General features: G+C 43.6%; 1 protein-coding gene across 8 annotated transcripts in view; it reads left to right on the top strand.

The window, feature by feature from the left end:
* Positions 1-13,850, top strand: part of bnc2 (basonuclin zinc finger protein 2) — a 167,345-nt gene that overhangs the window by 108,293 nt on the left and 45,202 nt on the right. The window contains exon 1 of one of the 8 annotated variants that reach the window (XM_086295509.1): positions 6,527-6,629. The exons of 6 other annotated variants lie outside the window; for them this stretch is intronic. In XM_086295509.1, coding sequence (XP_086151635.1) covers positions 6,618-6,629 — 12 coding nt within the window. In that variant the 5' untranslated portion in view covers positions 6,527-6,617. Of the gene's footprint in view, positions 1-6,526; positions 6,630-8,713; positions 8,855-13,850 lie in introns of those variants that run through there. One more of the 8 variants, XM_086295510.1, reaches the window with a different exon arrangement.

The following is a 13,850-nucleotide window of genomic DNA, read 5'->3' on the forward strand; positions in this document are numbered from 1 at the left end:
ACTCACACTGACAGAGATACACTCGCTGCCTGATGGTGCTCACCAGCTACGCCTGCTAACCAAGTGCCAAAGAGCTTGCTAATGCCTGAGCTCCTCCTGTAAATAATGTATCTGCCCATGCCAGGGAGTTAGCTAGTGCAACAGCACCAGCTGTCTGAGCTATTCAATAGTCTGACAAATCTGTTAATCTGAATGTCGCTCTCAGTTTGCACGCATATGTGTATCTTAGAGTGTGTGACTGTCACCTGCCGTTACATTTCAAAGCATCACACCCAGAAAGCTCAGCGTTCCTTGAAAATGATGCCAGGGAAGTCAGGCGTCTTCCTGGGCGGCCACCTCTGCCCTGGGGTCTGCAGAGGCCCCGTGAGTGCCCCGTGGCTGCAGTGATGCCAGCATGTGCAGAGCTGCAGGGAGGTTCCCCGTGGGGAGGAAGCAGCCCATTAGTACAGTCCTTGCCCCACCGTTTTACTCCACTTCAGTACACATCACACAGGGCCGCCCTCTCTACTAACTATCTAACACATGCTAATTAGCCTAGCGACAGAGCCAGTTTCTCTTTGCTTTGGGAGCATATGTGCAACTCCAGAACAAAGCTGACTCTGGAGGACCCAGCCAGGGACTGCCGCTTCATTAAATGTTCTTTTATGCACTTGCAATAATGTGGAATGTGGCCCTGCTTTAGAGCAGCCTGAAAAATATGACTGATAGGATCAGAGGAATTCCTTTTAAAATCCAGTTTCACGAGTGAAAAGGAGGTCAGAGTTCAGTCTAATCAGTAAAATTGTAGTTGAAGACTAACTACCTCAAACAAGCATCTCACACACAAAGTCCTTTTTGTTGCTGCTGTTTTTCTGCCCTTAACTCTTCGTGCAGCGTGCTATGGATCCTCCAGCCAACTCACCTTTCCTGCAGCGTCTTCATTTTCTGGAAACAAGAACAACCGCAGCCTTAATGAAACTTAATGATGATAGTCATAACACAACAATAATCCAGTGGTCTGGAAAACTAATCAATGCGTCTTCTCTCCTTCCCCTAATGACCTGTGAAAACAAAGCAATAAAAGGCTGCGTGTGTGTTTATTTTGGCCAAAGCAACAGGCTGATAAGAGCTGGTTGATTAGTGCCGAGCAAAGCCAAGGCGGTCACAGAGATTGCGGCACACGTGAACTCAATGTCACTACCTGAGGTGAAGGTATTTGTGTACGTGTGTGTGTGTGTCCAAAACTTTCCTGCCTTTTCTAAATACCTTTTTCTTTACAGTGTGGGTGTATTGACACCTAAATGTATTATTTTTATTACAATAGGTTTGTGATCTCACAGTAAAACTGATGGTAATTTCCTGCTCAGTGTCCACACACTGTGATTATCTTACTCCAACTCCGAATAGGGGTGCCAATTTGTCATCTGCTTGATTCCCTCCAGTCTCGAGCTCTTTACAACGACTCATTGTGGTGGGCTGTGCACAGTTTTGGGACAGAGTGATGAAAAATCACAGTTCCTTAGATTCATCCTTTCCCTTTTCTGGAGAAATACAACCCCACTTTCTTTTTTTTTCTTTTTTTTTTAACAACCTTGTGATTTCCGTTTTCTTCTCTATGATGAAAGGTTTTGGTTTAAGTGACTGCTTTTAATTGGATAAGTACAGATGGGGGAAAGGAAAAATAATATTTTGCTTCTATAGTGTGACGGGAATTTGGAAAAGCAAAAAGAAACAAAAAAACAATCCGTGTTTCTGGAAACTAGAGCTTCTTAACACACACCCATGCTTCTTTTTTTGTGGTAACATACATAGTTTATAATCTGTATTTTTCTTTCTCTTATAAAGAAAACGCCTCTTTTACATGATTTAAAAGCAGAAGTCATGATATGTGCACGTGGAACAAAAACACTAGGAGGAAACGACCACCTTAACGGCATTCTCCAGAGTCCAAACCAAATACATGTCATGCATACTGTATTAGGAGACACATCATTTCTGAAACTCCCCGAATTAAAATGATTTAACAAGCCCCCGTAATACATGTATTTCTTATTCCCTGGTCAGATTACATGAATACCTAAACACACAACACCCTTCATATTACAACATGGGAGATCACTGTCAGGTGGATTACATGGAATGATGAGGTGATGTGTCTTTTTTTTCCTGCTTGCCTGGTGTCCTGATTAAAAATTTCAGCTCCACTGCCTTTCTAATTAATTAGCGAGGCCACTCAGAGGAGCGCCGTGGACCAATTAGTCTCTAGCAAGCCGATGATGCCTATCGCTACGGCATCACCGTACAGCTGTCGCTCTCTGCTCCGAGGACGGTTGGGGATGGACCCTTAGGTGCTCGCACAGGTTCAAACACCAGCATGGATCCTCAGCAAACCAGCTGCACGAATACACACGGCATGGTAATAATGAGAGAAATGGAGATAAAATGTGCACGTGCAGACAGACTTAATGAAATAGAGGAAAATATTTTAGGACAAATGAAATCGATGCTAGGGATTTCTTTTAAAATGATGTATTGAGTGTAGAAAAAGGATTGAACTGGTTTGTTTAAAAAAACCTGTCAAAAATATCATGCTTGACTATATTTGATTAATTGAAAAATCACAATATTTACTGGTTAGTGTATCTAAAATGTGTTTTACTCCTGATCATTTTTATTTTAGTTAAAACAAATGAAATATTTGAAAGGAAGATTATTAGATATTACTAATAGTTGTTGATAATCCTGACTGATTTTAAATGTGACATGACAATGGTACTTAAAATATGTTGTAAGACATTGCAAGGAAACAAAGATGTGGCAGATTCACAAGCAAACCTTGTGCCAAATCCTCCTGTGTCTACTGATTTTTCTATTCCGACTGAGAGTATTAACAAGATGAGTTGGGACAAAAGCCGGCTAGAGATTTTACCCGAGGCAGATCTAGCAAGATGGGACTGTTTCTGAGGGCTGACACCGAATTCATCCCTGCAAAGCTGACGACAGGGCTGGGCGGGCGGGGAGGAGTCTGCGTTTCTTTGGAGGGGTGGCGGAGTTTGCTGACTTTGTGAGAACGGACTAGTTATAAGAGCGAGGAAGCTCATTTCCACTTCAAGGGGTCGTCTGAAACATGGCATCAGCAGGCCTCTCTGTTAGCTTTCGCACGTGCGCTTGTGTGAACTAATGCACGTGCGTGTATACCCACACACACACACACACACACACACACACACACACACACACACACACGCCATCTGATCATCTCACATTCACCGATGCTCTTAATGTCTCCCCATCGCCTTCTTTCCTAAAGTCTAATGTTTATTCGTACTTGAGGAAAATGCGCTGATACCGTTCTTCTTCAAGACTGAAAAACAGCCGAAAGCTAAAAAAAAAAAAGAAGTAGAAGAAGTCTTAACTTCAAAGCCCCCTGCAGTGTGTGGCGCGCACACACTAATGAACACATCACACACACAAACACATAATGTCCTGCAAATAATTCACTTTCTCCGGCTCTTACATGTTTTATTACAAAGTAGACCACAGATTGGCATGTTTGAAAATAAAAATAATGCACGTGGGTGTGTTTCCATAGCACAAACACACATGCACACACGCACACTAACACAAGTCATTTTGCAAGCACAAACAGTCAATACCGTAGTGGCTGATTAGTATGAGAAGAGGGGATGAATATTGGAGAAGGACTCTCAAGAGCCATCCATGAAACATGGAGAGGATGTCAAAGCATTTTGTTCCCATCTCGTTCATTAGGCCTAACTCAGGCAGACGAACTCGAGTCTCGAGTTTTTTGAAGTTCGCTCACAATCACGCAAATACATAACGGCGAGACAAAAAAGGCACACGCTGAATACAACGCCGCTGGAAACAGTTGTAGTTATTAGATCACCGTGTCTGACATTTTGTCGACATAAGTAATTAATTTAGCCTTTCTATTGGGAAAGTCCAAAGAGCCCAATTAACATGGCTAATATTGCTGCATCGTGTAAAAACATCATTTTTTTTTAATACAGAGGGAATATTTAAATGACTTGCCTTCATTATTCAAATGTATAAGCAGAGTCATCACTGGGGAAAGAGACAAGATGGGATTCACACTCGCAGGAGCAAAAAAATGATAACCAATCTCTTATTTCTGCACAGCATTCAAATAAAGAAAAAACAGCATATGTGCTTTTCTGGTAACTTTTTCTCACATTGTTTTCGTGTTTGTCATCTAAAGTGAGACGGCGTCAGCTTTAGTTTCCACAAGAATAAAAACAAAATAGATACAGAGTAGATGTTGCTGTGATAAATGTTCATTTTCAGATTTAAAAGAAAAAAGATTGTTTTTTTTACAGTGTGTCTCCGTAAGCCTACAAGCAGTTCGGTGTTAAATAATAAAGAGAGTGGAGGCGATAGCTAAAGAGGATTTTTGTCTTTTACACTTGGTCCAGTACACATGTTCAGACACGAAGCCAGGCCAAAGCTCTCTCAGTAGCCAAATCCAAAAGGCTCTGTAAGCAACACGCTCCAGAAATAGGATCAGATAAATAATATTCTTAATTTAGAGAAAATGCAAAGAGTCAACAAGCAGGAGTGAGGGGTGTTTTACAATTTACTTGAATATGTTTTTTACAAAATTGCTTTTGTGGATACTTTGTTTTTCGGTTTTCACGCTTGTCCGGGTGTTTGTTTTCTAGCGAACTCGGAGGGCCCCACTGCTGCAAGGCCTGGGCTCTTGGCTCGACTCTCCCACTCGTATAGCTATAACAAAGTCAATATTACAAAGAGGTAACACATGTCAAGGTTTGCTTCAGCCCTGCCCTTGTGATGTGATCCTGGATAGGGGCACATGGACACGCACACACACACTGTGTAAAAGAATGCATGCCTTCAGTGGTTCAGACTGTCTACCTCAATGAGGTAAAATATATTCCGATCTATTTTTTTTCATCTCTTTGCAAATTTGTTCTCTGGTTGAAGCTGGTATTTTGGCTCTTCTCACAAGTGAAATTGTTCATGTGTGCGGCAGTGTGTGTGTGTGTGTGTGTGTGTGTGAACTTCTCCTGTTACACGGTATCATGTGTGAGTGTAAAGTACTTGTTGTGCGCTCACATAAATTTTGAGAGTGTGTGTGCGCGTGTGTGTGAGGGTCAGTTTGTTTTGTTTTTCCCTTACTTCAGCACATCTGAGAGAGCTTTTCTGGAACTCCTGAGCCCTGTCCAAACAAAGATGGCCGAACGTGAGGGATGGAGGGGAGGTGGATTGGGGCGTGTGTGTGTGTGCGTGTGTGTGTGTCTATGCGCGTGTGTGTTTGTGATTTTTCAAGTAAGCTGGGACCAGAAGGGCCTTGCGAAAAACCAAAGGAGGGAGAGAAAACCGAGCCCCTGAGAAAGGCAGCTGGAAACACGGAGACTTGTGCCCCCCCCACCACAAAGACACGCACACTTCTCCTCCTCTTCCTCATCCTCCTCTTCCTCATCCTCCTCTCCCCCAGCTTCTCACTCTCTCTCTCTCCCTGGTCCAGCTGCACTCAGATGTGTCTGCACGGTCCCCCCCCACCGGCCCACCAAATTCCCCCCCATCACCCCTGCTCTCCCAAGCTCAATGCCACTGCCAAGGGGAGAGAGAATGAGGGAGGGAGAGAGCGAGAGTGTCGCAGCTGGTAATACTTACTGGCCATTTTACCGCAGTAAAGGCATGAGATTCATTAGGCCAGGGCCCGCGTGTTTTGCGCTGAGTACCGGCCGTGTTATTGTTAGGATGTGGTAAAATTATAAATATGGAGGGGCGAGGGGGATTTGGGGAAAGGGGGTGCAGGAATTCTGAGAGGAGAGGAAAGCGAACGTAAGGTGGCAGCGGCAGAGAGGGGAGGCTTAGAGGAGAAACCCGCCGCTCATTAACTCCTCTGCCACAGTCTTGTTTTTCATGATTGGGTGGCAATAAAAAAGTCTGTCACAATTTGTCAAAGTTAATGACTCAATGGCACACCAGCACTCAAGGGCTGGAAGACACGCTAACATATGTCGAATTAGTCAATAGCTTTATAATTGCAGAAATACGGATTCCGGCTTTCGCCAAATGAAGCGGACTTTGAGGGTCCTGAGAGGGAACGCGCAATTTGGTCAGGTCGATTGTAGGATGGCAATCACTGTGGCTTGGCTTCGCTGTTCTCGTGCAATTATTAGTCTCTTCCTCTCTCTTTCTTTCTTTCTTTCTTGTTTCCTCCCTCCCTTTTCCACCTGTTTGAGCTCTCCGTCTTCTTTGTGACCTGTGACTCTGCATCGGCGTCTAGCCTCCACTTCAGCCCCTCTATCTGTGAACTTTGTAAGACTGATAACACCCAGATGGACTTTCCTTTGGTCTGCCGTCTCCCTCCCTCTTTCGCTGTCCTGTTGCAAAGACACTCCTTGGTTCTCTTCCTCGTCGTGCGGCTTTGGGAGTGACACTGCTGTCACTGCACTGATGTAACTATTGGTTAAATGCTCTCTCCCTCCCCTCACTGTCTGTATCTGTCTTGTGTCCCGTTTCTCTGTGTCATTTGACACTGCAAGTACTCATGGACGTTTCAGCTTTTTCTTGGAGGGTTGTTTCTAAAAAGGGAGCTACAAAACTGAATCAGGAGCAGTCTTCTGGCTATGCTGGCTGAGGTAAAAAAAGAAAAGAAAAGAAAGAAAAAGCACAAATCTGTAAATAGCATGAAGTGATTTTTCCTTTTTATTAGGTGGTGGCGTTCTAGATTTAGCGCCTCGCGAATAATCAGAATAATGCCGTTATCATTGTTCAGCATAGCTTATACATAGTTTGTATTTCCACAGCTGTTGAGTGTGCAGGCCCAGGTGTTTACAAGTAAACCACTGCTGCTGACACACTGTTTGAACAAAACTATGAGGAAAGAAACAAATATTATTGCCCAGTCGTGTGTCTTGAAAACCAGCCAATGGTGTCTACAGTAGTGTTCAGTTCGGTTGACAAAAACATATACATAATTTGCAGATTGCTTACACACAATTAGTACATGATTTTTTGCATTAAAAATGGTCAAAGAAAATAAAGAGCTATTGGCAAGATGGAACCTAGGAGCTCTTCCAAGATTTTGCTGGCTGGGAGCGAGTTTGAGTAGGGGAATTCACTGCACGGGTGCGTGTGTTAGTGTGTGAGTGTACACAGGGTTGCATGAGAGGGAATGTGGGAGAATGTGTGGGCGCTTGTATGTGTGTAGTTTGAGAGGTAGGACTGGAGGTAGCGAGTCCCACCCTCTACACTAGTGTGATGACTAAATGTCAATTTGGCGATAGTCTCTCCTGCGCTGGCCTCCTGTCGTCACGCTGCGGTCAGGCCCGCATCGTGTGTGTCCCGTCGCCCACACCAACCAGTGATCACCATGGAGATGTCCCCTCACGGAGAGGGGTCAGCAATATGTCTGGGATGTGACTAATACTTTCTGTTTGTGTTTGGGGGAGATTGATAGAAGAAACAAAGAGCAACCATTGTTGGTCATTTCTTCCTCTGTTGCTCCATTTTTACAAACTTAACCTTCTCCGCCACTCTTCCTGTTTTTTCACCCTCCTTTTCCTTTTACACCTTGCCGTTTTCTCTCCTTTTTTTATCCCCCCAACAACACACACGCACACACAAATGTGCGTCTGGTCGCACTGTGTGGCCACATCACTCGCTCAAGTCTCCAGACAGGAATGCAGTGTTGCATTGCAGGCCTTCGCTGTGATAGTTGCATTCGACGAGGGGCAATCAGTGGGCCAGCCAGTGCAGGTGTCAAGTCTGACAGGGAGTTGTCCTTATCAGCCGTTCGTCCCTCCCTGTGATAGGCTGAAGGTCGCAGCGACGGTGGAATATATTGACAACAATGGCGTCTTTATTTGCTTCCCTTTCCTGTGCTCACAATGGCTAGTGATAGGGGAAGTGTGTTGCTTGAAAAGCAGAAAGACTAATAAGTGTCGACTGGCTTTTGGTTTTTTATTTTATTGCCAAAAAAGTAGCAGTTCAGATAATATTATTCCTGCTTGTTTGAAAAGGAATAATTACTGAAGTGCAACTGATACTGGCTATTTTCAATTAATACTAATAGAAGTTATAAACATCCAGTAAACATCTTATCAAACTAAAGCTGACATTTTTAATAAAATCCTGTCATTTGCTACTAAAATGTAACACATCTACAAGGTTGGATGTTTTGTGGTTGAATAATAGCAATGCTATTCAAAGTGAAAATAAGCATCATAACTACATGTTTTCAATTTTTATACTGTATATGCTGGAATTCTGTACATTTATAGAGATATGTCTGCAATAATATAAAGGTAATATCTCTGCTGACATGTCTTTGGGTCGTATTAAAGAAACAGCTGCTGTTTGCAGCTTTATCCTCTTTGGCTTTTGACCTGAATATTAGCATTGATACAGTATTTCAGATATTCACATGAGGTGAAAAAAAAAAGTCTCAAACAGCTGTCTCTTTTGGGAATTTTAGCATCTTTTGCAAAACATTTTCTAAGCCTACCTACCTCCCCTCATTAGCTTTCCCTTCCTTCTCCACCTTTCCTACAAACTACCTTACCTGACAACCCCTCTTCCCCCCAAACCACCCCTTGCTCCCTTGCTATCTCACTTTTTTTTTCTTTCCCCACTTCCCATTCCTTCTCTCGCTCCATCCCTGCTTCCCCTTGCACTTCTTCTTTGAACCTGGCCTTGTGTCTGTGGACCCAAAGGTCTGTCACTGGGCAGGTGGTTTGATCTCTGGCAGGGGAATTGCTTTGAGGAGAGCTGAGAGGGGCCAGCGGCCTGGACTAGGGGGCCTCTGCATGGACCTGCTGTCTACACAAAAGATGGGAGAAACCGCTGTTCCCTTGATGCTTAGGTATTTGAACTGATAGTGTAGTTCTGTGTTAACCATGTGGTGCATTTCTCCATCTTTATAGGTTGCACTGTCTGAGAGCATGGCATATCAGAGCGAGATCACAGGCTTGTGTTTCTGATCCGGTATTTCTATATTATGCTCCCTCTTCCTCTGTGTTTCACAATATCAAAGCCAGCTGGGTCCTTTATCCGTCCACTTTATAAACAAGTGCGACTGTCCAGAAGTACACGCTCTGCTATTTATCATGCAAGTAAGTCAGACCGAAGGTTTCATCATCGATCTGATTCGAAACATTTCGGAGTGGACGTTCACTAGTCTTTACTCGATGTTTATTTTTCCTTGCTCACTTCAGTTCTAACTTCATTTTCAGACTTGGCCCTTTTGAACTTCAGATTAAGAAGTTTACAGTGTGTCACAAAAGACGCCTTTGAAAAAGGCCTAAATCCAAACATCATATTAGCCTTTTGTATTTATTTGATCAGGCTAGGGATACACCAACTGATTGACAGTAAAAAATATGTCAAGGTCATTAGCTGAGAGTGCGTGCAAACAACAGACATGGCTGCCTCTATTTGTTTGACTGAAAGAGGGGGGGGGTGGAAAGGAAAAAAAGAGCGGGGTCCCAGATCTCCACATGAATACACGAAAACACATGCTTCTCTTCTCCTTCTGTAATCCACCGGGGACTCACGCCCCATTTGGTTCCTATTAGCATAGTTCTGGTCCCTCTGCCCCGTGTCAAAGCCCAGACGCACAGCTGCACAAAGGACAGGGACCTCTGGCTCTGTGACTGCCAGGCGGTGGGCTCAAAACGAGAGCTGACACGGAGGACGAGCCTCACACTGTGGGAATTTCTGTGGAAAACAGTCTCTATTCTGTGGACTGCAGTTTAGAGCAAGTGTTTGAAAACTAAAGCTAGTGCACAAGTGATTAATCGTTGTTTATTTTGTACCACTTTGTAAAGCAAGAAAGCTCTGTTTCGAGCCAAATCCAATGTATGAAATCAAACAAGCAAAGATTAGCCCTGGCATGAGGCATTTGCTCCCCTGTATTTTGTGGCATGCTGTGTCTGACTACAAAGACTTTCTTTATTCGCCGTGTTTTATTTGTCACCTGTTTCCAATATGGACATTGTGAAGTCCTGATCTATCTGACGGATCCAGGGCCCGTTTTATGACACGCAAAGCTGCCGTGCCTCTTTTCCTACACATGTTGGCTGCACATTTCTGGCAGGAAATTGACAGCATTTCAGCAGCTAACTCATGGATGAGATAATATCTTGTGGGTGGAAGAGAGGACAAGATGCTCCCAGTGTTTTACAGTGACCCTAAGCAGAGACAAATTTAAATCTCAAGCTGCTGCTGCAAAGACTTACACACATGCACACATGATGTGCAAGTACGCACGGGGTTTTCATTTAAATCTCGGCTTTGCTTAACTCACCAAACAAGAAATGTGGTCTGTGGCTGTGTGTTGAACATGATAAAGGTTTTAGTTAAAGTAGAAGGAACAATACCCGCCCAGCATCCAGCAGCTGTCTGTGTTGGCTTCGTCGTACGAAGTCTAGAGAGGATATAGAGAGGCAGAAACGGGCTAGGCAGCTGGTGCTTTTGTGGTGTTTTTGGTAGCATATAGTTACAATGTCAACCTTCAAATATGACAGTTAGGAATACAGTTATAACGGATATTAGTTTAGGATCGCCGTCAGTTCTTTAGTTTCACAGCACCAAATGAGTACCTTGGTTGACCTTTACATATGCTGCTGCTTGGTTTAGAGTTGGACTGATTATCTAAACTAAAGTCCAAGATGAAGCCATCTTGTTCAGCAGCTCCCCTTTCCTGCAGTTCTTCAGTCCATCTGTCCCAATAACAGCCTTTTAATTGAGAGTCCTCCCCAGTCTGATGCTGGCCATTGCTAACTGTCAGTGTTTATACAATTGGGCTGGGACAGGGACTGTGAGCCAAGCAAAACATCCATGAAACATCAAGCCTCGAGCTAAACAAAACCCAGCAGTGAGAGACGCACACACTTGAGCCAGATAGGGGCTGGAAATGATGCGTTCTGATTGCATCTAGGTTAAGTTGTTGACCACAGTGGTAACGCGACAGCTGGGAGAGAGTTGACTGTTGTTTCGGGTCTAATTGCTGAAGCCTTGTCGGGATTTTCCTCGGCTTGCTGTTTAGCTGTTAAGTTTTCTTGTGATTTATGAAGCCCAACGCACACTCCTCTGTCCTTTTGCTCACAATCGTCGTCTTTAGTTGCGAGCCAAAGAGGAAACCCTGGCGAGACACTAGCACAGTGACTAATGTTGTGTATCTGGCCGGGCCTCAGATAACACAGCCTCCTCCCCCGGCCTGCTGTGACAAATATGTGCGAGTGTAGCGGTGGGATCTGGGCCCAAGCTCGTCCCTGACCCAGCACAGGCCAGACACAGGTTAAACCACGGTCAAATACAATCCAGAGCCACAGAAGCGGAGTTGCAAGTACGTGAGCATCTTAGAGAAGTCTGATGATTTTGTCTTTCTCATTTCCTCTGACAAGCCACACGCACAGGCCAACTCACATCTTGATCTTGTTTTTGATGGCCATCCTTGACACATCCGTCTGCTGCCTCTCACTCTGTAGTCTTTTATCTCATTGTGCGCAATCAGCTTTGATGCAGTCACATGACAAACATTTCTTCTGTTTCACTCCTCTTACATGTTCCAAACTAAATGCGTAACAATGCACAAATTAATACAGAGAAATAACAGGCACTGTGCGTCCCCTCCCTTCCTTTTTCTCCCGTCAGTGCCTCCTCAGTCGAGAGGGGCTTGCTGCTTTAATGCTTCTTAATGCTGTTGTCTGCTTAATGGGCCAGATATGAGAGGTGCTGCTAGCCAGCGTAATAAGTCAGTGATTAGAGGGCGCCTTGTCACAGCAGCAGCCCTGCAGACAGTGGCACGCTCTAATTGCTGTATTAGACGCCCCTTAAGTATCTTGTCAGCTGTCAGACCCCAGCTCGTAAACAGCAGAGGTGCATTTGATATTTCCATTTGTTTGTTTCCATCTTCTGCTGTTAGCGGTGCCGCGCAGAGAGGTAATTAGAAAAAGGCCTGTGCTGTGTGACATCATCGTGCTAAATTTGGCTGCTCTAAATTAGATTTTGTGAGGAGAGTTTCATAGTTTATGCAGGAAAGTCTTCTGTGGCAAAAGCAGAATAAACTGAAGTGCAATTAAGCCAAAGAATGTACTCAAAAATTAAGATGAAGTGTGTACAACATAACAGGACCACAAAATGATCTGCTTGACTATGTCTATAAAATAGTCAAGCATGCTCGGGAAAGTGTAAAGCAATAATTCAAACTTGAAAAGTCAGAACCTTAAAAAAACATCAATCAGTCATCAAGGATGTTGCTTATTGAGTTTCCACTGATCAAATCTTTTTAGCTCTGAACATAATTGGGGGTCTGACTGTTAAGAAAGCACTTCAGTAGCACTTTTCTTACATTTCACTGTAATCATTGGTTCAACACTAGTTGAACAGGATATCAGTTTAACTAGATAAGAATGTATTAAAGAAAAAATATTCCACTGAAATATAACAATAATTTCAATATTTTTCTTGTAGGCCTGTAGGTGGTTCAGTAGTGTAGTCGTTTACACCTTCACCTAACACGACACCAACCTTTTGGTGCTGCGTCAGAAAGGGAATCTGACTTAAACAGGTGGATCAAACTGTGCTACGCACTGTGTCGACCCTTTGTGAATAAGGGAGTAGTCTTGTAATCTAGGCTGCAGGGAACTTATATGTTGGCAACATGGAAATTTGATTAGGAAGTAAAAAAGGGCTGTAAGTGGCTACATGAGCATGGATGTTGCTACAAAGTTGTTACATTAAATCAGGAATTTTATGGAAAACTATTCAAAACATACCACTGAAGAATTCTCCTTTTTTGTCTGTCTATCTGAAAGGTCACGCATTTGACCCTAACTACCTCTGAATGTTTATGAGCTCCTACATCTGGTTAGTATGTGTCCTTGACTAAAGGAACACTGAACTCGTTTAATGCGCACTGCTCTGGATTAGAACGTCAGCTCAGTGCTTAACTTTTGCTCCGACTGACACACGGCGTGTAATCCTCGCACACTGCGAGGATTGCCATCCCTGCACCTGGAGAGCTTAAAAATGGTGTGAAGTCAAATAATCTCTGTCTCCTGTCTCATTTGGTGTCAAACTGTGAGGTGACATGGTTAGAAGTGGTGTAATTTTGTGTTTAATCTTGGATTAGCCCGTGTTCATTTTGACACCTCCAGTAACTAATCTGGTTTACAACACCTCAGGGCAAGCAAAGGGGGGGATTCTGATAGATTTTATGGTCCCTTAGTTAATTGTGAGTGAGGCGAGTTTTATATCTTGAATTGCAGGATATTGGTCTAATCCGCAGACGGGGTGAATGTTACTTGCAAAGCAAAGAGCAGAAAAATTCTGTCTTTTGCAGCTCGTGCGCTGACCTCAGCTGTGTGATGCAAAGGCCGATCTGCGCCTCTAATCCTTGTCTATCTGAAAGTGCTGATTGCTTCTGATATTGTGAAATATAGGCTGGTGGCACAGAGATGGACTCCAGCCTACGACCCACAAAACTGTCCCACCATTACCTTGTAAAAATTACATTGAGACAGTATGAGATAACATATTCAGTGCAGACAATAAATTCATAAAGTTTAGTGTGCTGATAAGTAAAGTTTGGTCTATGAACTAGCAGTTAGCTTTATATTGTCTTCCTCTTTTTTTTTTGTCTCTGACAGACACCCACAGGTATGTCTGCATTTTGATCTGACAAGCTTCTGCATCATTTGAAATTCCCCATCAGAGTAAATACGCAGCAGCTCGCTGCAGTCCCTTTGTACCTTCCAGCCAATGTGCCGTATTAAGAACACCTGACATATTTTCTTTGCAATACTTTTAATTACAGATTTTTCTTCTTATCATTTTAAAGAAAGAACACATAGGAA

This window comes from Aulonocara sp. 'chitande type north' Nkhata Bay, linkage group LG6 (genome assembly GCF_057382095.1).
Source record: "Aulonocara sp. 'chitande type north' Nkhata Bay isolate Kocher_YH1m ecotype deep benthic linkage group LG6, A_spYH_male_GT1.1, whole genome shotgun sequence".
Classification (NCBI taxonomy): Eukaryota; Metazoa; Chordata; class Actinopteri; order Cichliformes; family Cichlidae; genus Aulonocara; species Aulonocara sp. 'chitande type north' Nkhata Bay.